Raw genomic sequence first — 26,875 nt, 5'->3', positions numbered from 1 at the left:
TTTCAAAATGGTTACATCTCTAAGATGCTGATAAGTAAATAATAATCCTGAGGAGTCCATACTTATACACCATCCCAAAATAGTAAGAGACATGCTCCCACAATTATCTATGTTTGCATCCATAGCAATTATGATTGCTGAGGTTATCCTTGACATGAGTTCCGAGTGGTTTCCCTGCCTTCAAGATGGAACCTTGTATTGTGCACATTGTGAAAACTGGTCCAATGATCAAAGCTTCGGCCTCCATTGGACCACAGCTTCAATGTTATGGGAGCCCAAGAATGTGACCAAGGATTAAGGTGTCAGCTACCACATTGAGCAAATCACAGCTGGCACCAAGGATTAAGGTGTCAGCTACCACATTGAGCAAATCACAGCTGGCACCAAGGATTAAGGTGTCAGCTACCACATTGAGCAAATCACAGCTGGCACCAAGGATTAAGGTGTCAGCTACCACACTGAGCAGATCACAGCTGGCACCAAGGATTAAGGTGTCAGCTACCACACTGAGCAGATCACAGCTGGCACCAAGGATTAAGGTGTCAGCTACCACACTGAGCAGATCACAGCTGGCACCAAGGATTAAGGTGTCAGCTACCACACTGAGCAAATCACAGCTGGCACCAAGGATTAAGGTGTCAGCTACCACACTGAGCAAATCACAGCTGGCACCAAGGAGTAAGGTGTCAGCTACCACATTGAGCAAATCACAGCTGGCACCAAGGATTAAGGTGTCAGCTACCACACTGAGCAAATCACAGCTGGCACCAAGGATTAAGGTGTCAGCTACCACACTGAGCAAATCACAGCTGGCACCAAGGATTAAGGTGTCAGCTACCACATTGAGCAAATCACAGCTGGCACCAAGGATTAAGGTGTCAGCTACCACAATGAGCAAATCACAGCTGGCACCAATTATTAAGGTGTCAGCTACCACATTGAGCAAATCACAGCTGGCAAAGGAATTTTGTAGCAGATCGATTGCTCTATTTAGACAAGGAATCTACCATTGCACGAAATCAATTCTTGTTCCTGAAGTAAACATTTATTTTACTTGAACGCTAATTCTAGACCTAGTCGACAGAGTTCTTCAAAGGGTGATGAAGAGAATGGAGATGTCCTTTGGACAAGGAGATTGAGAATGAGTAAGAAGGTTAACATGTGAAATCTTGTCTTGTTCCAAAATATAACTAGCCTGCTGCTATGTAGGCTAATCACAGAACTTCTCAAAATGGAGACATGAAGTCATGCCTTTTGCAAGTCGACAATGATTGAGCAGTCTCCACAATGACCCACATTAGAGCCCGCTGTTGCATTACATTGCGTACCCAAGAGCATAACAGAGTTCAATGAATGCTCTTAGGGTGATATCTTAGTGATAAGTGCTGCTTTGAATCTGAAAGAACTTGAAAGAACGCTAGGCAAAAGCTTAAAGGTGTGCAGAATGTGATACTTAGTCCACAGGAAACAATTTTTCTGATCCACATGTTGTCAAGGTCAATCTTTCCCATTTCAAGAGAAGATTGGAGCCTTCTCCCTACCAGGATCTGCAATACTGGGTGCATGCATGCGTGCGTGCGTGTACGCGTGTGTGTGCATGTATGTATGTATGTATGTATATCATCTGAGATAGGGAGATTGACCTCCCTTTGATTCTTCCAATTAGTTCAGGAGAACTGTGGTGTCTGAATGTTGTATCTTCAGTAGGACTGCTTCAGAGTGGCATGTGCTCTAGGGACATCGCTGCAACCTTTTTATTGGTTGCCTTACAAACACCTCCACTGTACCTGAGACTGTGAGGTATGGAAAGAAGGAATCCTTGATGGCTTGCTGCGAATTCCATCTACCTGATCATTAAAGAGTGGATTAGATGAGGAAATTTGCAAGTATAGCTTGGCTTATGATGGTCCAAAAGAAAGATGGAACTAGATAACATTACATCTTGTTCCACCCGTTATAAGTTCAAAGCTGCTGTTACGGTCATCATCATTGTATGTTGTGCCTCTATGATATTAAGAGGACATTTTATTATCATCCTCCTACATATTCTGTTGAGATTCTGGGTGGTAGAAGGTAAGCTGTGTTCCACATACTTAAGATCCCCAAAGATATTAGATGCTATGTTCATCCCACAGTCATCATATTATGACTCAATTTATATGTATACAAATGGAAACTGAGGGAAGGCATTTGCAAGAAAAGAAGTCTATAGATGCTTGGAACTGATGATGTAAGCAGCCCCAAAATGTCATTAACTTGTCAGATCGTGGAAGCAATTGAAAGTAGATACTTCTATAGACAATGGTCACCTGTAGACCCACAGGTGGCAGGTAAGATGAGGACTGATACTGTAAGACAGAACTCAGATGGGAGTGGGTGGAAAACTTCTTCAGTTCCAGCCTGCAAGGTAGAATTTCACTCCTCATAGTAAGGTCTAATAATGACAAGGGAACTTGAATGACAGTTTTTGTCAGTTTGGATTAAGATAGTTAAGCTGGAGAAGAATGTTCATGATGGAAGTTCACTATACTTGCAGCACATTATAAATAAAATCCCCTTACTTCTAAGGTGTCACTAAGTAGAGGCTCCCTTTGGGTGACAGAGGCTTGAGGGCAAGCAGACAGACATGTCTAAGGAACTTTGGCACCAATATGGACATCATACACTGGAAGTGACAAGAAGTGTCATGTGGGTTCGACTGATCCATGAGATTTGCCTATGTAAACTCGATGTCATCCACAGGAAGTGTCTGGCAAAACTATATGTGGGCTAAACTGATCCATGAGAGTGCCTGTATAGACTGCGTCATCCACAGAAAGTGCTTAGCAGTACTATACGGGTTAGTCTGCTGTTTAACTGATTTCATGAAGTGGATTCTCGGTTATTGCAGCACAAAACTAGGCAATGTACACAGGAAGTGCTTAGCAACACTATGGACAAGTTCATTTCAGTTGCTGATGCTGTAAGATTGATTCAGGTGGCTGATACTGTAAGATCGATTCAGGTGGCTGATGCTGTAAGATCGATTAAGGTAGCTGATACTGTAAGATCGATTCAGGTGGCTGATGCTGTAAGATCGATTAAGGTGGCTGATATTATAAGATTGATTCAGGTGGCTGATGCTGTAAGATCGATTCAGGTGGCTGATGCTGTAAGATCAATTCAGGTGGCTGATGCTGTAATATCGATTCAGGTGGCTGATACTGTAAGTTTGATTCAGGTGGCTGATGCTGTAAGATCGATTCTGGTGGCTGATGCTGTAAGACTGATTCAGGTGGCTGATGCTGTAAGATCGATTAAGGTGGATGATGCTCTAAGATCGATTTAGGTGGCTGATACTGTAAGATTGATTGTGGTCAGGGTCCATTGTGATCATTCCAAGTCCGGTCTTTAAGGAACATGGCCATCATGGCTGATTTGATGTTGTCCAGTTCTTGAGGTTTAGATGGAGTAAGGGATAATGATCCATGAAGCCAGTTCAGAATTCTAATATGTGACTGTAACTGAGGCTGTTGATGCTCTCCATCTCGCTCCCCAGTACATGATATAGTTTCTAAACCCTTGCGTGCAAGCTGATCCTTTCATCCCTCAAGCTATGCTTTTGTGCCATTCCCTTAGTACCCAAAGAATAGCCACCCATTGACTTCTGTTCATAATATAAAAGTCCAACATGTATTCAAAGAATGAAAACAAGAGAAAACTATACATGTTGATTAGTTGTCAGAATGGTCTTGCCCAGGGTCTATGACAAAATGGAGCAGACCATATATACATGTAGTGCAGTCAGTGTCCATGCAGAGTTATACACTATGATAAATACCTGTAAAAGGGTGCAAATGACCTGTACTGGTAGAGAATTAGAGCATCACTATTAATATTTACAAAGTGGACACAAAATAATCAATTCTATAAAACAGGTAACCTGAAGGAGGATCAATTTTGACTGCCTACACAGGTAATATCACTGAAGCATCTCTTATAGTAAGTAAATGTACAAAGTGGAAGGCAAATAATTATAATAACAACTTAGACATAGGAAGGCCAATTTGTTTTGACTGCCCATACAGGTAAATTCACTGAAGTGTCACTTATAGCAACTGCCATGTACAAAGTGGAAACTGAATAATCAATTTTAGTAGCAACTTACCCATAACAGAGCCAATTTTTTGACTGCCTATACCGGAAAAATCAATGAAGCTCTGCTTATAGTAATTACATTATGATCTGGACACTACTGAGTAAATCATGTATAGAAAACTTACATGTACTTATCTGACCATAGCAGAAACTATAAAGTAATACAAACAAATTCATTACACACAAAATATGCACATAAGAAAGGAACTGAAGTGTCGTTATTGATACTTACAAAAGAGATGCTATATTATCCATTATGAGGCCATGTTACCTGTAGGAAATGCCCAATGGTGTTCTAAACAGTTAAAATCAGTAACACATTGTGTATATGACTACCAATTAAGTGACTAGATAATATAGAAAATTTATGTATCCTGACTGGACAGAAATTATACAGCAATATTAAATGAGTTTTTTTTATATCAGACCTGCACTTATTAATAGGTTTATAGACATGTGAGGGTACACCATCTTGAGCCATGCAGCTATGTGTTTAAGAGTGTGCAGTGAGCAAAGTGGTAGCATAGAAAGTTAGGAAACTTTGTCCCTGGTAATAGAAAGAACAGAGAAAAAAATGTTGATTTAAAGATGAAACTCATCCAACATGTTTTGATGTAGAAAACTTCCAAACTACTTGAACTGATTTTGTGAGGCTTGTAGAGAGAGTGCTACTCATCATGAGTAGAAATAGTAACTGACAGGAGAGATCACTCTATCTAACTGCCACCTACATGGACAGATAACTTTTATTTCTTTAGTTAAAATGTTTTAACCTGGGAGGGCTGGATTTATGAGGTAGCAGTATTTCTACTATGATTGGGTTTGACGAAGAAAGAATCCTAAGTTAGATCATTTCACATAAAGATAACTAAAAATTAAATTTTGCCAAAATCAACTCTTGTACTGTTGACAGGAACAACAACTCTTGTAACAGCAAACATATAAATAAGTTGTTTCTTTTTAAAAGGAAATCAAATCTGTTATCTGCATCAACCATTCATTTATGACACAACACTGTAATCTGCATCAACCATTCATTTATGACACAACACTGTAATCTGCATCAACCATTCATTTATGACACAACACTGTAATCTGCATCAACCATTCATTTATGACACAACACTGTAATCTGCATCAACCATTCATTTATGACACAACACTGTAATCTGCATGAACCATTCATTTATGACACAACACTGTGATCTGCATCAACCATTCATTTATGACACAACACTGTAATCTGCAAAGAATTTAAAGAAACGAATAGGCAGCTTACTGCTCAGACTTCTGTCCATAGGCCTGCTTTCCATATTTGCTTGCATACTTCTGTTTTTCTTTCTTGCCAGACAGGCGGCTAATATCAGCCATGGTAAAATCAACATCCTGCAATAGAAATTTAATCCTTCTATGAGAAACTTTTATTATGTTTATGTTTTTCTAGCTTGATCACTTGGCAATTAGTTTTCTTAAAATGATTACTTGGCAATTGGTTTTCTCAAATGATTACTTGGCAACTAGTTTTCTTAAATGATTACTTGGCAATTATTTTTCTCAAATGATTACTTGGTAATTAGTTTTCTCAAATGATTACATGGCAATTGATTTTCTCTAATGATTACTTGGCATTTGTTTTCTCTAATGGTTTGTTGCAGTTTATCTTCAAACAAGTACAATGTAAAATGGCACAAAGATGGCCAAGATATCAGCATTCTGACACCCCCCCTCTACACCCCCTTCTGCATATCAAGTTCTCATCCCCTCTACCCCTTTCCATATCACAAAACACCATTTAACACTTTCTATTTTCTATTTATTTCTGTTATTTTTCTGTTTATCAGAATATCAATGTACTTTTATCCGTTTCTATATCCAACATGATTTCATCTCAAGCATACAATCCTTTTATTGCCCCCCCCATCCAATTTGTTAGATACAGTGCTCTATCCCTCCCCTCTCCTCTATAAAAAAATCCTAGCGAGAACAAGGCAAGGGAACATTTAAACAGATTGCAAGAGAAAAAATAAGGAGGCAGGATTGGTGGTAACCCAGTAGGTAAACAGGATTGTTGTTAGCCCCGTGGGCATACAGGATTAGTGTTAGCCCTGTGGGGATACAGGATTGGTCACAGCCCAGTGGTTAGTATGCTGGAGTCATGACTAAAAAGGTAAAGATTTCAATCAAACCATCAAATCAGCCCAGTTGTGCTAAAGTACTTTACTCGTATTGACTTGGTACTGAATACAATACTTGTATTGCTATGTCATCAACATCAAACTAAATTTTCTTGTGGACAATGCCACTGTAACTACACATAAACCCAAACATATTGTTTCAACTTTGAGAATTCTGTGCAAAACATCTAAACACTCACATCATCTTCATCTTCATCCCCTCCCTCTTTCTTTATCTTGTCCCCTTGCTTGATTCCTCCACTGACAAAATTTACAGGGGCTGCACTTAAACCCATCTTTTTGGACCCACGAAAGGATGGTCTTTCATCATCAACCTCTGGCTCTGCCCAGATACCTGCAGTGATAGATGATAAATACTGCCAACTTTAATATACTGGCAAATTTCTATTTCCAATAGAACCAGTGACAAAATATAGAATATTGTAAGAACTTACTAACTGGAACATAGTTTACCTCTATCAGTATTACTTAGCTGCTTTTTAACCACAAATATCTGTGTCTAACATGCAACTAAAATACAAAAAAGCATAGACCCAGATCTGACATTTGTTCTGTTCATGATCTCATGTAAACTGCACAGACCCAGATTTGTTGTTTGTTCCATTCATGATCTCATGCAAATATCATATACACAGATTCTGCTATATGTTGCATTCATGATTTCACGTCAAGCAACAAAGACCCAGACTGATGTATGATCCATTCACAATCTCATGTAAACACCAGAGTTTATTCTAGACATGATCTCATGCAAATTGCACACTCAGATGTGCTGTTTGTTCCATTCATTATTTCGTGTAAACAGCATAAAACCAAGATCTACCAGCACATCATGAGAACATCTGGGTCTATGCTATAAGTAGGTAGGTGTACATATTTGGAGATAGGTATGAGTGTGTCTTTGGGTGAGACATGAAAACATTGTTCTTGACACATCAAACAATGTTCTTGACACATCAAACAATGTTCATGACACATCAAACAATGTTCTTGACACATCAAACATTGTTCTTGACACATCAAACAATGTTCTTGACACATCAAACAATGTTCTAGACAAGGGATCGGCAACCTACGGCACGCATGCCAGACTTGGCACGCAGAGCAATTTTCAATGGCATGCGGAAGACCCCCCAAAAAGGTAATAAGTGGAAAAAAAAGATTTTTTTCTATGCAGGTCAAAACAACATACGTCAGCATAATGGCTGCTGCATGCACTGGACGGCGCCATATCACTTTCTTAATATTTCTTGCATTAGCTAGGTGTCGCTACATGTCCGCTTTCACTGGCCAGCAGCAGGCTATTTTAGTGTGGCGCCGAAATTCAAAGAAATGTAATGCTTTCTTAAGCATGCATCATAGAACTTATCAAGCATCTCAAAAATCAAGCATCTCAAAAATCAAGATTTCTTATTATATTACACAAAATTATGTTTCGTTTTAGATTGAACAACAAAGATGGATACTTCCCAGTAAGTGCTCAAATATTCATTTTCTGGAGCTTTTACTAATATATCTTTACACACAAACAGTCCATGAGGTTTAAAACTTCTAGATAAATCTTTAACGAAATAATGTAAAATATGAGGAGATGGACATTTCAAATGGCACAATAAATTTGCATCTAATGGGGCATTTAAAATTAGCCAAACTAAGTATTTAGGTAACAGTTATATAACAAAATTATTATGTACCTCTTATTCAATGAAATCTTACTGATAAAATTCATGTTCTATCAAGATTTATAATGTTGAAAGAAAACAGAAAAACAATCAAATCTAATTCCTTCTATTAAGAAGTTTCACATACCATAGGTGGCCTGATTTTTTGTTTGACGGCGACCAGGGCGAGGGTAAAACTCATTTATTAAATCATCCTCTGTGACTTCAAACCGCTCTACCTCTGGTGAAGACATGATTTATCAGTCAACCTATGTAAAAGAAAATGATTAGTTCTAAGAATACTTATGTATAGCTAAAAACAAAGGATGTAGTTTTTTTCAGTGCTTGGAAATGTTTGACATCTAAATATTCTGTTCTACTCTTGTAATATGTAAAAGAAAATTCAGTTTATTATATGATATTTTAAAAGTTAAAAACATTTCTACACAAGTAGTATAGACAGTTGTTTCATAATGTACCATATATACTTCCTTATAAGTTGAGTGGAACTGCAAAAATAGACCCTAATCTGCCATCTCATGATGTGCTGGAAGATCAGGACTGGTTCTATTGATTACTCCTAAAAAACTACATAGACCTAGATTTGCCATCACAATGTGCGATAGCAGATCTGGGTCAATTACATTTGCAGATTAAATACTGGTAAATGCATGTAGATTTTGATAGAAGATTCTTACACTTGATTAATCTGCATAAACAATTTACATATTTTGAAGATATGACCTTCAACGATACCATTAGAACATTACTTAAGAAGTGGAAATCAATCAGCCCATTCTGTTGCCTCTTATGGCACAGATATAGTGGTTGTCGAGGATAAAAAAAGTAGTCGAAGGGAGAGAGGTTCTGGTTTTAAACAAACAAAAAGAAAAGAAATTACATGAAAGTTATAGTGGATTCAACAGGGTTATCCGGCATACCAGAATGTGCTTCAAAATAAGAGTATTTTGAATATACTATATAGTAATAATTCTTATGTTATGCTTTACTACACTAAATGCAATATAATATAAATTCTTATCTTATGCATTACAATACTAAATGCTATCTAGTAATAATACTTATGCTTTACTACACCAAATTCTATATAGTAATAATACTTATGTTTTACTACACTAAATGCTACATAGTAATTGTTGTTGTTGTTGTTGTTGTAGGGTTTAATGCCATTTTTCAGCACACAATAGGCTATACATGGCGGCCAGTATTAATGGTGGAGGAAGAACCCAGAAAAACCCACAGAAAGAACCACCAACCCACGAGAAGCTACTGGCAAGCTTTTTCACATACCCACATTGGCTGAATCCGAGACTTGAAACCATGCAGACAGAGGTGAGATGGCAGTGATCTGTAATGGAAAGCGCTTTAGACCACTCGGCCTATATAGTAATAATACTAATGTTATGCTTTACTACAGCAAATGCTATATAGTAATAATACTTATGACATGCTTTACTACACCAAATGCTATATAGTAATAATACTTATGTTATGTTTTATTACACTAAATGCTATATAGTAATAATACTTATGTTATGCTTTATTACACTAAATGTTATAAAGTAATAATACTTATGTCATGCTTTATTACACTATATGCTATATAGTAATAATACTTATGTCATGCTTTATTATACTAAATGCTATATAGTAATAATACTTATGCTTTACTACAGTAAATGCTATATAGTAAAAATATTTATGTTAAGCTTTACTACAGTAAATGCTATATAGTAATAATACTTGTTATGCTTTCCTACCATAAATGCTATATAGTAATAATACTTATGCTTTATTACACTAAATGCTATATAGTAATAATACTTATGTTAAGCTTTACTACAGTAAATGCTACATAGCAATAATAGTTATGTCATGCTTACAGTAAATGCTATATAGTAATAATACTTATGTCATACTTTACTACAGTAAATGCTATATAGTAATAATAATTATCTTATGCTTTACTACCATAAATGCTACATAGTAATAATACTGATGTCATGCTTACAGTAAATGCTATATAGTAATAATACTTATGTTATGCTTTATTACACCAAATGCTATATAGCAATAATACTTATGTTATGCTTTACTACAGTAAATGCTATATAGTAATAATACTTGTTATGCTTTATTACACCAAATGCTATATAGTAATAATACTTATGTTATGCTTTATTACATTAAATGCTATATAGTAATAATACTTATGTTATGCTTTATTACACTAAATGCTATATAGTAATAATACTTATGTTATGCTTTATTACAGTAAATGATATATAGTAATAATACTTATGTTATGCTTTATTACAGTAAATGCTGTATATAGTAATAATACTTATGCTTTATTACACCAAATGCTATATAGTAATAATTCTATGTTATGCTTTACTACAGTAAATGATATGTAGTAATAATTCTTATGTTATGCTTTGCTACACTAAATGCTTTTTTTAAAAGTACACCTTCCATATCTTTGTAATAAAATGACATGCAAAAATGAGAGTGCAATTATTCATCATAACTTCAAACTACCCAGCACAGGAAAAAGGGTGGGGCCAGTTAGCTCTGATTCCATATTTCATTAGCAGTTTACATCCGTTATATCCTCTTCATCAATTCTCCAATAAGTGAATATCAACCGTATTTCAACACCGGTTTTTCGTGTGGTTTCAGTTGTGGAATGTTGAAGGTGGCTTCTGGCAATCCATACAACATGTATCCCTATCAAATCTGATCTCTGATAGCTTGTAAATTCATGTTTTATAACACAACCCCTCCTCCTGTCATTTTAAATTTCCAGACGATACTGATGGTTAACCAGCTGGTTAATCAATATCAAGGGATCAATCTGATGTGACCTGGCTCAATCCAAATGGTAGCTTTGGTCATGTAGCGAGCATCTGTCACATTTTCATGTCACTGTCATTTGATAAATATATTGTCAGTTGACTAATATCATGATAAAACATGTCCAATGAAAAATGGATGGATTCATTTTATATTGTAACACAACTTGCTTAGAACATAGTCAAAAAATCAATCCATATTGTAATTAATCCATATTGTAATCAATCCAAATTGTAATTAATCCATATTGTAATCAATCCATATTGTAATTAATAGCAATCTTAAATCAACTGCATTGTTAAACCAAGATAATAGATCACATGACAATCACATGACAGATCCTGGAGTTACATGACCAACACCACCATTTTCATTTCTCAGTCAAATATCATGGAACAGCTGATTATCCAACCCAGTATGGCAACGTGAAAAAGAATTTGTTTACTCCATGTGGAGTTATGTGTTGCCAACATCAGATTTGACACAACAATACATCATACAAATTTCTGAAAGATTCCTTTAACAAATGTAACATCTGACCACAAGAAACACCAGCACCTACATACAGTTAATACATTTATTCATGTGTTGCAGACAAATCTGTCTGCAATATTTCCAGAGTTTTATGAACTGATGAGTTCCGATCCTTAATGACACAACATACCACTACTGGTTTGGGGCTTTATTTACTGGACTAGGAGGTACTGAAGTATGACAAAACTTGGGTTAAATACCTAAGCCCTAAGTGTAAAGAGAAACTGCAATGATAAAACAAATATAAAGACAGCTTTCTTGAAATGTAGAAAGTGTTTTGTTGTTTAAATCACAGGAGTCTAACGTTTAATCAATAAAGTACGGCAAAATCACTGACAACAGGAAATAACCTTATTGGTTATATAAATAAACACAAGGAGTGCAAGCGTGATCACAACCCTCCGCTTGATTCAACTTTTCTCACGGGTCTTTTATAGCTTCAGAATCTCAAGAAGACTGAAAAACTAAAGACAGTGACATATCAATGCATAACTCTCAGACGACCATGTCATAATTCCAATCCGGCAAATTAACCTTTATTTCCACCATTACGTTCACAAACTCAGAATAATGATAGCATCATGAAAATGTTATTTAGAGTATTACTGTTTTCAAAAGTTGTAAATAAAATGCTCTCACTCAGCACACATATATACAACATACATACATACATACATACATACATACATACATATAGTTGCTGATAGCATTCAGACTGTCCTTACATTGTATACACATTAATCCTGATAATTTTCGTATTTTGTGTTACCTGCCTCATCTCTCTCTCTCTCTCTCACACACATCACCATCATCATCAATGGTTAATCAGTGGTATAAAGTATCATCTTTTCTCCTTTCCTACTGTTTTTTATTCTCTCTATCATCATCATTATAATAAATAGTACATCTCCTATATAAGTATCATATTTTCTCTTTCTCTATATTTTCTGTTACGAAAAAACATCAGTACAGACAACAGATGATCTTACCAGGTGGAAACCTCTAGAAAGTCGATCAAACACATTTTTAAATCAAACGGGTCCAGCATCGTTCCTTAATATCTGAAGTGTGATGACGTCATTAACCATTATTTCTACTTTCTGAACTTTAACTACACATTTCTGTATTGGAAATTTATATTAAATTATAAAATGAAACAATCTGAAATAAAAAGCAAATTAAACATTTTATCTTGTGAAATTACTTTCATCGTGTTATTCAGCCCGTGGTAGAATGGGCTACTTCCGTCTGGTGGATTCTAATAGAATGGGTTTGTGAACGTAATGGTGAAAATAAAGGTTAATTCGGTGGACTGGATCCATGACATGGTCGTCTGAGAGTTATGCGTTGTCTTTTGAATGTATATGTATCGTTTTTCAGTCTTCTTGCGATTCTAAGCAATAAAAGACGCATGAGAAAAGTTGAATCGAGCGGAGGGTTGTGGTCACGCTTGCACTCCTTGTGTTCATTTATATTACCGATAAGATGATTTCATGTTGTCAGAGATTTCGCCGTACTTTACTGATAAAACGTCAGACTCCTGTGGTTTAAATTAACTCCGAGAAATGTTTTTTAGTTAGAGCTTTTTGCATGCAAGGTTGACACAATATTCAAGAGTGATCATCACACTTAAATAATACGCTACAAATTCAATAACCACTTTCTTGCTTATTTGAGGTTGATTTAAAAACACAAAATACATGTCTCTTCAGCAAATGACTATTGGGAACTTCGCCTCGAAATCTCGTGACAGTCGAATATCATTCACAAATTAACAAGTCCTGTTGCTTTTCAAGAAATTCCTGCTTGAACGTCTAATCTGATAATAATTAACTTACCTTGTTGTTCTATCACTGATTAAAGCTGAATACAAAGCACAGTAGAAGAGTTTATATTCAAAGTAATTTCCGACGAACTTCCACAAAAGTTGCTTCCCTTTCTAACCAGACTGGATTCATAGTGTATTTGTCAAGCTATGAAAAGCATCATATGAGTTTTAGCTCCGTATTTGAGCTGTTCTTGAATTCATAAGGCATACTAAAGTTTATATAAAAATGGTCATGTGGGCTCCTTTAGTCAAATTTTAAAAAAAATAGTAATCATCGTTCTAAATTTTAATACTAATACAGCTTAACCAAAGTCTATTCAATCCTGATTATGATTCTACAACTTAAAATGTCATAAAAAATCCTCCGTTGGAAAATTATTGATTGATATGGACTTTTACATCAGGTCTATCATAACAAATAACAGGGTAGAATGACTTTTCTTAAAATGTGTTGTTTTCATTGTGAGTATAAAACATTAAATCGATTTTTACTGGACAACATTCTTCCAAAAATGTCATTGTACATTAACACTGATTTTGCCATATGTATTTCTCAGGACATGTCTATAATGACCTTCCAAGGAACATGAATATATGATGGAGGATAAAAAAAAAAGTAGATGCAATAAAATTCTAGAAAATTACGAATAGAAAATTCTAGAAAATAACAGTACTGAATGTCTATATGACCTGCATGACTTGTGCATGACCTGTATGACTTGTATATGACCTGTGTTACTTCTACATGGCCCTGTATGACTTCTGTATGACCTGTAAGACTTCTAATTGACCAGTATGACTTGTACATTACCTAATTGACCTGTATGACTTGTATATGACCTGTGTTACTTCTACATGACCTGTATGACTTCTGTATGACCTGTGTTACTTCTATATGACCTGTAAGACTTCTAATTGACTAGTATGACTTGTACATTACATATGTGACTTGTGCATGACCAGTATGACTTGTACATGACCTGTATTATCTGTAAATGACCTGTATGACTTTTACATGACCTGTGTTACTTCTACATGGCCCTGTATGACTTGTAGATGATCTGAGTGACTTTTACATGACCTGTATTACTTGTACATGACCTGTGTTACCTGTACATGACCTGTATGACTTGTATATGACTTTTGTCACTTGTACATAACTTATGTGACTTGTACTTTATGCAAAATCACATGAAGATCTGCCAATTAGATCAAATTTAAAACTCCTAAAAGAAAGGAGGCTTAAGTAATTTAAATTTAAAATGGACATCTCCAACTACTTTGCTAGATTTCATACATATACAGCATTATACTTTCTCATCTTGTGTCCACTTACAAACCTTACAGTTCTCCTGAATTCTTGGGTTGGCCCACACTTGTATCGGCCGTACACACCCTTCATTGATCCATCATGTGCACAAGTTTACAAATTAGCAGTTTCATCTTTGTATGGCCTTGATGGTTACATCATCTTCCATGTCCATATAGACACACAGACAGCCAGACAGCCAGCCAGATGTACCTGCACACACATATGTACAGACAGCACACAGTTATCCTGAATTGGGTTGGCCCATTTGTATTGGCCACACTCACCCTTCATGGATCCACCATGCACATAGACATACATATAGACATACATACAGACAGCCCAATGGCCGGAGAACAAAATTGAAGAATGTTCACCCTTTGACAAGATTCAAAAGACCAGTGTGTCAGTTAGTAAAGAAACTTGCCTTATATCTACTGGAGAGTGGGTATTAGTAAGGGTAAAATACCCATGCATAACATGCTTTTAGTGGTCTCTCGCTGCAAGCGATCTACAGTGAGATACATGCTAGTTCAGTTGCTTACCTAGAAAAACAATTATCCACCCTAGGTAATGTTGTACACATGTAAACGTTGACAAAAATGATCAAATTGTTCTAAGGCGAAACCAAGTTATTTCTTGCCTTATTCTGTGATACACATACATATATGTTGTATTGATAAAATATGGTATAATTAATATGTACAATGGAATTTCACATATATCAGATAAAAATAGTTTTTGACATACTGAAAATCTGCTTCACATAAGTAAATGTTTACATCTTTAAATTCCTTTCATATGTAACATAAAGGATTTGTTTCACAATTTAAATTCTCTTTATATGTGAAATAAAGTCAATTATTTTCATATTGGTAAAATTATTTTGTCTCCTATGTCAATAGATACTGTGTACAAATCATATTTTTGATCAATATTTCCTTCATTGTGGCCTCAGCAAAACCAATATATTTTTCTTTAATAGAATTTTGTTGCAGTTTCATACAATTATTATTAGCCTTATTTATAATTTACTGGAATAAATGCATTTTGGTAGTTGATAACAAACTAATAATTTAGTAAACTGCCACAGAGAATTTTTGTGCATGTCCTAAATTAGAGCTGAGTTTATGTAATACAAATGCCCCATATGGACGGTAATAACATTAAAGGCTTAGAAAGAGTCATAAATTGGTCTTAAAAAGGGTCATAAAATTGATCTTAAAAAGGGTCATAAAATTGGTCTTTTAGATGCTGCATACACATTTATATACCTATAAGTGATAAGCTGTTTATTTCCTCAGTGAGATTTAGTTGATGCGGTCAAATGTTAGCTAAGGCTTATTTTCCGGTTCGAGACTTTGGTTTTGATATAGACTTTGACTAATTCTAAATTGTATTTAAACGCAGTCCGAGGTACTTATTTCAAAATGGCTACGTTTGATGTAAACAATCACGTAACAACAGGTTGAAAATTAGCCGTAGAGAAAAATGCAGTTGCTGTCTGCATTTCACTAACCCTTTTCGGCATCTGAAGATTATTATTGGCTATTTCGAAACATCAATGTTGCATTATGTTTTGATATAGTCTGAGAACAGGTACGTGCTGACCTTAAATACAGTACAAGTCACACGGTCATGTACTGAGAGTAGGCATTCAAGACCAACTATTTCAGTAATGGGTATAATATTTTTAGAATTTGATTCTACATACATTTAAGTGGCAATTTTTCACTTCATTTGGATTCATATATATCCATATTACTTTGGAAGGTCATTATTTAAACGCCCTAAGAGGTGCCAATGGCAAAATCAATGTTAAAGTACGTAGATATTTTTGGATGGAATGAACCTAAAGGTGTAATCCAATACAATCCGGATTGAATGTCGTGCACTGAGATGTCACAATGAAAGCTACGCATGTTGATAAACATATTCGTACTACCTTTGATTGTGATGATTCCACTCCATGTGCTCTTATTTTGACCCTTGGCCACCATTGTAAAAGTCCATAGTGATAGATAATTTCCATCTAGAAGTATCTTGCTGACAGTTAAAGTGCAGAACATCCAATAATCATGATTGAATAGACTTTGGTTAAAGAAAATTAGTGTTAAATTTTAAAAGAACAATTTATATTTAATTTAAATATGAGTAAATGCGCATACATGACCCATGTGACTTGCACTATAGTTTCCATTTAAGTTGTATGTCAGCATGGTCATGTAGTGCAGTTGGCCTTTATTGATCTTAAATAAAATAATATTTTATTGATCTTAAAAAGTAATAATAGTTGTTCTAAAATTTAATAGCTTTATGGCTTTGCCTTAGTCCTCGACATTATTGATGACTATGGATTTTCAAATTGCATCCAGGCAAATTGGGTCAGAAAACAGTCTGGTTTAGTTACTATTAGGGCACTAAATTGGGTCAGAAAACAAAGAGATAGTCTGGTTTAGTTATTATTAGTGCAGGGTGTTACACATTTTTTTAATGAAGCGCTTAAATTGTGTCATAATGGAGTGGCTGAGTGGTTATAAGCACTAGGTCTTTGATTTATTGGAGCTGCAGACCATTGTCTCTCTCTCTTCTACAAGCCTAGGCTGATAAATCAGCTCCTCACCCATGGTGATGTTGATTTTGGGGTTAGGGGCTGATATTGCCTATTTATTGAAAGCTGCAATTATTCGCAGCCACTTTAACTGCATGTATCAGTGTGCATTTTATACACTTACCAATATTTCTCATGGTTGTGGAGCAACTGTTGGCTGAAGGGTTCTTTTGGTGACATATATTTCCTGAGCAAATTCTATGATTAGTGACTTGTAAATCCATGTGGAATAGCACAACCATCTGTCCCGTGGTCACTTTAAGTTTTGCGCTAGATATGGCTGTTACCAGTTAATTACCATTGTGTGTGTCTAAAGTGTATGCAGGATTGTTCTGGAATAATTTGCTTGCAGCAAAATTATAGATTTTAATGAACAGGTGATATAAGACACACATATCATCCATCAATATTGACACAGATTTGTGGGGTTGATTTATCAGAGTAGTACAAACCCAATAAATGATACAGTAAAACCTGTCATGAGCAACCTCTGCTATGAGCTACCACCTGTCATTTCTGACCACAGTCGTAATGCATGGATCGATTTTACTATATAAAAGCTCTGTTATGAACGACCACCTGCTGAACTCGACCAGCGACCGCGATTTCTTGTCAAAATATGCATTTTGACACTGCTATGAATGACCGCATCGCCAAAAAAACAAAACAGATTGACACCACTGACCTTAACTTAATCCTTTGTAAACACTAGAGCTCGGGATAAATGTAGTATGCAAACAAAGTGCACATTAAATAACACTATAGTTGAACAACCATATATCGAGATAAACACCTCTAACCATCATTTAATCCTTTGTAACAAAGACTGCATAAATAGTAAAGATTGCTCTAATAATGTATTTAAAAAGAATTTGTCTTGCTACAGTACCAGTTTTGTGAAATTTACAACTCCAGCATACGGTGTCATTTGTAAACTGCAGTAAACCAGACTAAAGTACATGTCACTAACCGCCACTGTAGTGCTGAAATCATGTGAATAGCCAGTAAGAGTAACATCAAAAGGAGAAATGATGGATATACGCAGTCAATTTAGAGGTTTATATTTTTTCTTTATCTTTATGAAAACTCACAAAATGCCGGTAGTCCTTATGTCCCAGTGAGAAATCGTTTGAAAGGGCTTCAGTGTAGGTTTGAGTACATCGTTTGTCTTTCCAGTTAATCCATAATGCCTGGAGGGTGAATGAGCTCATTGTCTTTAATGCTAGTAAGTGAGAATCAGTTACGGATTTTTTTAAAATTATTTTTTATTTCTTTCGTTAGTGTTTCACCAAGCCACCATCTGTTTACCTGGGTGCAGATGGTCACAACCTTTGTTTATCGAGCTATAACGTTGTTGATTTAAACTTCATCTCAGAATAAATGTATTGTTTCTTGATGAGTTAGTTATGTCTTTTGGTTTCATTCACTGGTACATAACATATATTTATTCCACATTTCCCCAAAACCTGATCAAAACCGATAGTCTTTATAATGTCAACACTGATAACAATGGCAGAACTTCCGCTGAAAAAAAGAAAAATTTTAACACTGGAAGAAAGGATTAATGTCATAGAAAGAAATGAAAAAGGGGACACCGCTTGCAAAATAGCAGTCAGCTTAAGCATGGGTAAAACGCAAGTTCAAAATGTAATCAAAGACAAGGAGTCCATTAGAAACGAATGGCAGAAAGGTGCACAAGCACAGAGGAAATATGCCATGGCACAACAGACAGTTTACAGTCTTCTCCAACTGCTGACAGTGATAGTGACAATGAGTCATCTGTTGGTGAAATTCTGCCTCAGGTTATTTCACATTCTACAGTCATAGAACATTTAAAAGAGATTAAAGAATATGCTTTACAACATGGTGGTCCCAACATTTTGCTTCTTTGCTCAGAAATGGAGATACATGTTCAGACCAAACAGCTGAGTAAAACATGTCAACAAAGAAGTATAGTGGATTTCTTAAAAAAACAAGTGAATAAATGTATAGAATAAGATATATACATCATATCTAACTGTTCATTTTTTGTACATATTAATGTGATGTTGAAATATAAATTTTATTCTCGTTGTTTGATAGATGTATATCTTTATTATATAAAGATATTTTGAGAGGAATGCATGCAATATTCAACAAGATTTATGAATAAAGGATATGATACATGTACAGTGAGTATGGGTATTATTTATTTTTCAGCAATGCTAACTATTGACCCTGAAAACCAGTCCATTTTCACACACCTCTTATGAGAGACCACCTGTCTTGAGAGACCGCTTTTGGTTGGCAGAAGGGGCAGTCTCTCATAACAGATTTTACTGTATAGTGATGATACACACACATTAAGATGGCATTGTGACTGAATCTTCATACTCCAGTTTCCTCCACCTCACAATGGTAGCCTTTCTTTATTCTCCTGCCTAGTGTAGGTATATCTGGTGGGTTGTAATATAAACATTAAAGATCCCATTTTGTAAGTTCACTTCAGTATTCACTGATCATGAAATGATTTGATTGGTTTGAGATAATTTGAAGTGTATGTCAGTGTCGTCATGTATGCATATTTACTCAATTAAATAAAATATTAATTGTTGTAAAATTAAAAAACTAAATGTCATCCAAAAACTTCCCCAAAACATTATTGATCACCATCATTTATTACAGTGGTGGCTAGGTACTAAACTGGGTGAAGAAAGCAGGACCTCAGGTACATCATTACAAAAAACAGTGTAATATAAATTTGTGCTCAACAGCTCTGCTTTAATTGTCACATTCAATCCAGTTTGTTCAGGATCACACTTCTTTTAGGTTGACCTTGTCCAAACATGCCCAGGCAATTTAGCATTGATTTTGCTGTATGTATTTCTCAGGGTCTGTAATAATGACCTTCAAAGGAATATGGATGCACATGGATACAAACAAAGTGAATAATTCCCATTTAAATGTATGTGTAATCAAACTCTAAAAAAATGATCAAACTAGTTCTGAATGCCTACATGACCTGTATGACTTTTACTATAATATATTGCAAAAAATTAAAGTATTGACATTTTGTAAACTATTTTAGTCTAGCTGACTGCAAAAGCAAGTCCCAGTGAATGATGCAGCACACCATATTTTTTAAATTATTGTTATAGTAGTAAAAGGGACATTGTAAAGAAAAAATGGGTGGCTAGTCAGATAATTTCATACCTGAGAGGTAATGCAATTTCTCTGTATTTCTGATAAAATGATCGTTTTTCTTCCTACAAGTATAACTTCTACAGATAAACACAATCAAGCATCACATGACATAATAGGATATCATACACTGTTACACATGAAAATATAACGATATATTTTTTCACGGATGAAAATATAGGAATTAAAATATATGAAAAATATTTTACTGGTAATTTGTCATATTTCACATTGAAATATATAATAAAGTTCAATACATGGCAAGTTATACTCAATCTGGTTTATACTGGATCACACTTAGGTTGGCCTTGTTTTAAAATGTTAATGTAATTTAGCCTAATTTTGTTGAATGGTTTTGCCTGTGGTGGTTGTATAATGATATTGATTGATGAATAGCAAAATAACTGAATAATCACCATTGAGAGTGTGTGTAATCAGTCTCGAAAATGAAACTTGTAGATGAAATAGTCCTTACCAATGCCTACATGACATGTCTGACTTGTATTTTAGACTCCAATGTATTTTGTTATATGGTTGTTATTATTTCATCAGAGTTTTGATGGCAGCTTAGTGGTCCAGATGTTAACAAATTAGTGGCAGAAACCGCTTCTTTCTTTGAGTCATCAAAGAATAGAATACTTTTCATTTTAATAATTTGCACTTCAGATCTCGACATTTTTCATCACCTTAAAACTTGAGTATTCTGCTATAATTGGTCATTTGCAGTTAAAATCAATATTATTAGTGTTTGGAAAACTTTATTAAGATTGGGAGGTTCAGTAACTCACTCCCCACTTCATATATATGTATTAAGTACTAGCTTTCTGTGAGTTAAAAGTTATGCTAACAAACCCCAAATTTTCAAAAATTTGGGATTGTTTACCATCAAACTGGCAAACAGCAAACTATAGTTGCTCTGTTTTTCAATTTGAAATGTTCATGCCATGATGCAATTATTAACCAGAATATTTAGTGTGAAATGATACTTTTGTAATTAATACTTGTGCTCTGTGCTCAGCATTGGGTACTAGCTTTATCCAGGAATAGACACTTGCTAGATGACAAGCCCACCCCATATGTTTGCATAATTTTGACAAATAGTTGTTTGGTGTTATTCTGTTTGATAATAATCTCACCTGTTGTTTTTTGACGAATTTATTCAGCTAGAATCCTGTTGTTATCATTGGGGCTTGAAATTTACACTGTCCCATGGTTAACAATTTTGCCAGTTGATCACTAAAACCCAGCTGTCACTCGTGCAGTGCAGTGAAAATTACTGCCAGTCACCATCATAACAGTTAAGAAGTGGTCATATGTCAGTTCTGTTAAATAAAATATGATTAGGTATTCCCTTTAATGGACAGGTGCTAAACCACTGATGCCCTCATCAGACAAATTACTGTGATTATTGTTAAAAAGACTTCATGCACAATGAACTAGCCTGGCTTCCAAGCAATAATTCGTTACTGATGATAATTAAATCCCAGGCTAGTGATGATTAATTGGAATAGGTTGCATTTGTTGACTCAATGGTTATCCAGAATTTTACTGAACAATGTGTTTTAATATTTATATTATTGTTGATAAACATTCAGTGCATTGTGGAAATATTTGCAATGTACTAACTGAAATGGCAGAAATTAGATAATGACAAGAGAGAGCACAGTTGCAAATATGGCCAAGAAAAGAGATTATGAAAGTACCAGAAAGGTGCAATCTGTGTTGTTTGTTCTACTGATTACTTGTTACAAACTGCATAGACCCAGATATGCTGGTCTGTGCATTTTGCATTTGGACTTTACTTACAAGCAAGTGCTTAGGGTACTTGGATTAAGATTATCCAAATTTAATGTTATTATTGAATAATGTTTTGAAACTTTTATTTTTTCATTCCCTCAATATCTAGATTAGTGCCAATTTGATAGGAATACTACGTAAAAGTGAAGATGAGCTCTCCACTCTCCAGTTTAAAGAAGAATCAGAAGACCCCACTATTTCCAGGATCCAGGTGAGAATGCAAGGGAAATAATGCAGCATTTACATACTTTCAAGAATGCAGTAGCTCCTGTCTTTAAATTTTACTTTTCTGGACTGTCCAATATCATAACATGGTACTTTACTCAAAATCTTACTCATAAATATTGTGACTAATCCAAAAGACCACATTTCTCAATTTTGATGAAAATTTCCAAGTTTGGACTAACATTTCTCGCTCAGAATGTTGAACTCAGTTTTATGATATAAGTGTATTGCAGATCTGGAACTTAGGTAGCTGAGAAATATTATTCTGTCATTTGTCTAGAGATAGAAAGGACATAAGAGATAATATTTTAAATGACAATGTAATGATAAAGGGGCTATAAGTATCACAAAATTAAAGGCAAATATTTTCTTTAAAGCATGATACAAATGCTAGTAACAGTTAATAGCAATAAGTTAAGTTAATATTGCATGCTTCTAGCTGGAGATTTACTTATGGTTTGAATCGGCCAATCTAGTAGTATTAATTTCCCATGAACATACACACTGCTTCTTAGATCTGAGAAAAAAGATGGTTTCCTGCCAGTGTTACTTAGGTAAGTGGTGTGAAGAACTGAAGCCAATGCACAGTTAATGGCTGCTGTTTGTGTGTAATTTGTTTTGGTTATAAAGGTTTATAGCACAGCATGAGTCCAGAAGTACAAAAACACAAATGTTTGAGATTTTATTTGTGTTTTTTTTTTCCTAAAAGCAATGTGCATGAGTTTTTTTTATGTGAACAAGTTATGATTGGATGTACAAATGTGTCATAAAAGAACACAGACATAACTTTTGTTTCATTTATTTATTCTGTAAAATCGGAGAAATGGAAGAAATGTGATGATAATATTGGATACCACTGGTAGACTTTACATGTACTTTACCCCATGTGGAATAGACCCTTATGATATAAGTAAATGACTTTATTTGATGACACATTTTATTATCATCATAAGTAAATGATTTTATTTGATGACACATTTTATTATAATCTTAAGTAGATGATTTGATGACACATTTTATTATAATCTTAAGTAGATGATTTGATGACACATTTTATTATAATCATAAGTAGATGACTTGATTTGATTACACATTTTATCATCATCATAAGTAGATGATTTGATTACACATTTTATGATAATAATAAGTAGATAACTTGATTACACATTTTATTATAAGTAGATGATTTGATTTGATTACACATTTTATGATAATGATAAGTAGATAACTTGATTTGATTACACATTTTATTATAATTATAAGTAGATGACTTGATATGATTACACATTTTATTATAATTATAAGTAGATGACTTGATATGATTACACATTTTATTATGATTATAAGTAGATGACTTGATATGATTACACATTTTATTATAATTATAAGTAGATGACTTGATATGATTACACATTTTATTATAATTATAAGTAGATGACTTGATATGATTACACATTTTATTATAATTATAAGTAGATGACTTGATATGATTACACATTTTATGGTAATAATAAGTAGATAACTTGATTTGATTACACATTTTATTATCATCATAAGTAGATAACTTGATTTTATTACACATTTTATTATGATTATAAGTAGATGACTTGATATGATTACACATTTTATTATAATTATAAGTAGATGACTTGATATGATTACACATTTTATTATAATTATAAGTAGATGACTTGATATGATTACACATTTTATGGTAATAATAAGTAGATAACTTGATATGATTACACATTTTATTATGATCCTAAGTACATAATTAAATTCTCTGGTCATGACAGCAATTTGATATTTGTTTTACTCATTTATAAACTTTTGTGACTTTTTGTACATAGACTGTTTGGACTAGAATCCTGTTATCATGAATAAGCAAAAACCATTAGTGTTTGATAATCATATTTTTATCTATATGTAGATGACCTGATTAGATTTTGAGGTCATTACAGCAGTGTTTTAAGTTTTTGGGATTTGGACCTTTTTTGAAAAAAAACTGGCTTGCACGATTAAACAAAAACCACTTCAGGTAAACCAATGAAATTTGCTCTACATATTTGTATATATGTGCAACACAAATCTAGTTTCATTTGTACTAACAAAGAATGAATATTTAATGAAGAATGAGTGCTTTGTGTGCACCAGGCCCTCAGAACAAATAACTTCAGCTTTATTGCCTACAAAATGGCTTGTTAGAAGGAAAAAAAAAGAAGCCAAAAAGCCCACATTTTATATAAAAGAAATTCAAACTGAGGTGATTTTTTTAAACCTGGAATGAATATGATTACAAAGACTGAGCAAATGTGACCCTGCTGAGGACAGTGTGACCCCACTATAACACAGTAGTTGGGAGCTATAGAACTCGACCGTGTTCTGGACCAATCTGTGTTATAAGCAACCTGGTCAGTCAGCTGAAGAAAATAATGCATGTACCCAAACAAAATTGCGTGGGGGGGTACGTAATAAATGCAGGCAGTAAAATACTTGCTTCATTGGCACAGTTACCATCTTAAATCGATGTATATTAAATGGGAAATACATCTGTAGTGAAAACAGAGATGGCATATAAATAATATTTTCCTTTGTTTAGAGAACAACAGATTGGTTCATGTATACTATTTATACATACATGTCTTATGTATAGCATGAATAGAGTATCAACACCGTGTACTCACCTGCAAATTTCATTACATACATTGAATCTACAATAAAAGTAATTCCGTCGAAAAAATGCACACACACACAATTAAAATGTTCAATAATTTTAGCATAGGTCATATAGATCTGAATTCAGTGGATAAACATAGCACAATCATGTAATGAATGATGAAGCACATTTACTTTTGAGTACGTCCCAAGTCGGTAAAAGTTAGTTTGCGTTTTAAGCTGCCATTGGTAATGTTCGTAAGCACAAAATTTTCCCCTGCAAAAATGAAACCATGGGTGTTCTGAAGGATTTAATTTTGAGTGGAAAGAAGAGGAATTTTACTTACCATCCACACACAAATATCAGTCAATGTAAATATGGTAATTACTAGCGAGCGGCCGAAAATGAGAATGCCTCATCCATTGATTTCCGCTACCAGAAATGTCAACCAAAAAAGCAGATATCTCACAACATACAGTACTCATGCTCGATGTCAACATGAGTGGATTATGATATAACAATGCACTTTTAAGATAGTTTGTTAATATGGACAATTAAATTGTTTATGTAACAATAGATATCAAGTTTGCAGCTTATTTTCATGGGGCCTCTGAATTTCTCCACTCCAAACCAATGGTTTTATAAACAAGTTTAAACAGCCAACACTCTCAACAATAAAAAAATCGCCAGGTGGTATATTTTGCAGACAATAAGGAAAATAAAATTGCAGTTTGCAACATTTGCAAAGCGCTATGCGATCCTAGAATGAACTTGTTACATTTCATTTTTCATACCATTAAGAAGAAAACACAATCTTCATGTACAAGAAAAATACAAGTAAAATTTCAGGAGCTACAACACGATTGTCTTGTATTTTTCATTCATGATCTCTTCCCCAAAATGATAATAACCTTTTAATGTTTTTATTTTTATTTTAAAGAATATAAATTTTTTTCATGTGCAAGAAAAATACATGTATATAAAATTTCAGGAGCCACACCATGTCTGTGTTATATCCGAATTCGTGTTATAACGGAGAGTGCCATAGTGGGGTCTCACTGTACATTGCTCACACTTGTAAGTTAAAACAAAAAGCCGACAATTTCATTAGTAAGTACAGAGTTCATAAAGCTACTTTAGTTTGGGGTGTCAGGAGGTAGTACCCTATTTCCAAGCTCTGGAGCATCAAGGTCATCTAATACACCAAAATGGCTGGTATTACAGAAAAGTAGACAGATGTAGCTCCACAAGGATACCAGATAATCAGCACTTTCTACTCTCATTACAAAATACAGAGGGAAAAAACATTTTCTGAGACCCTATTTTTTTTACACCAAAATTTCACCCATTGTGATAATTGGATTTTGTGTCCAGATTTTATACTTTTTTGCCACAGTTCTAAGACAGACTGGTCTGAATTGTACACAGACAGGAGAACCTTTGCAAAAAATAGGATAAGTTGCAGATTTCGAGTAAAAAGTGGCCAGGACATGAAAATAAGCACACAAAAAAGAAAAGAACTCCAACTTTTACCCTTCTGCGCAAGCATGAGTGAAATAGCCAATGAAAAGTTACGGTTCTAACACAACTAGGTATCAGGTCAAATGGAAATCACTTGGATGCAGATTTATTTAGGTGTATTTAGGAGCTGCCCCAAAAATTTCTTTCCCGCTCATTTATTAGACGAAAATTACAAAAACCTCCAGGGGTTAATGAGTTGGAACAAAAGCACATGACTGCTATCTGGAAAGGCAGTTTTTATTGTAAATATTGAAGTACATGCACATCAATTCATTCTGTTAATGCATTTCATATACGCTTTGTGCATTTATACCATACATATATTGTATTTAAGCGTGCTCTAC

The 26,875-nt window shown here is 34.5% G+C and overlaps 2 protein-coding genes across 5 annotated transcripts in view; one reads left to right on the top strand and one right to left on the bottom strand.

The window, feature by feature from the left end:
* The window catches only part of LOC149801197 (tuftelin-interacting protein 11-like), a 77,146-nt gene extending 63,799 nt beyond the window's left edge, over positions 1-13,347 (bottom strand). For 2 of the 3 annotated variants that reach the window (XM_089955238.1, XM_089955240.1), the window contains exons 1-4: positions 13,243-13,347; positions 8,142-8,262; positions 6,512-6,666; positions 5,417-5,523 (exon numbers count right to left, since the gene is read on the bottom strand). In XM_089955238.1, the coding sequence (XP_089811364.1) occupies positions 5,417-5,523; positions 6,512-6,666; positions 8,142-8,247 (368 nt within the window). In that variant the 5' untranslated portion in view covers positions 8,248-8,262; positions 13,243-13,347. Of the gene's footprint in view, positions 1-5,416; positions 5,524-6,511; positions 6,667-8,141; positions 8,263-9,304; positions 9,363-13,242 lie in introns of all 3 variants that reach the window. The other variant, XM_089955239.1, reaches the window with a different exon arrangement.
* A 2,617-nt stretch (positions 13,348-15,964) lies between these two features.
* The window catches only part of LOC149801196 (UBX domain-containing protein 11-like), a 56,306-nt gene continuing 45,395 nt past the window's right edge, over positions 15,965-26,875 (top strand). For both annotated transcript variants that reach the window (XM_089955236.1, XM_089955235.1), the window contains exons 1-2: positions 15,965-16,140; positions 22,239-22,340. In XM_089955236.1, the coding sequence (XP_089811362.1) occupies positions 22,279-22,340 (62 nt within the window). In that variant the 5' untranslated portion in view covers positions 15,965-16,140; positions 22,239-22,278. The remainder of the gene's footprint in view (positions 16,141-22,238; positions 22,341-26,875) is intronic.

The sequence above is a fragment of the Sinohyriopsis cumingii genome, chromosome 4, assembly GCF_028554795.1.
Source record: "Sinohyriopsis cumingii isolate HCF-2022 chromosome 4, ASM2855479v2, whole genome shotgun sequence".
Taxonomy (NCBI): Eukaryota; Metazoa; Mollusca; class Bivalvia; order Unionida; family Unionidae; genus Sinohyriopsis; species Sinohyriopsis cumingii.
This window is presented reverse-complemented; position numbering and strand designations above follow the sequence as displayed.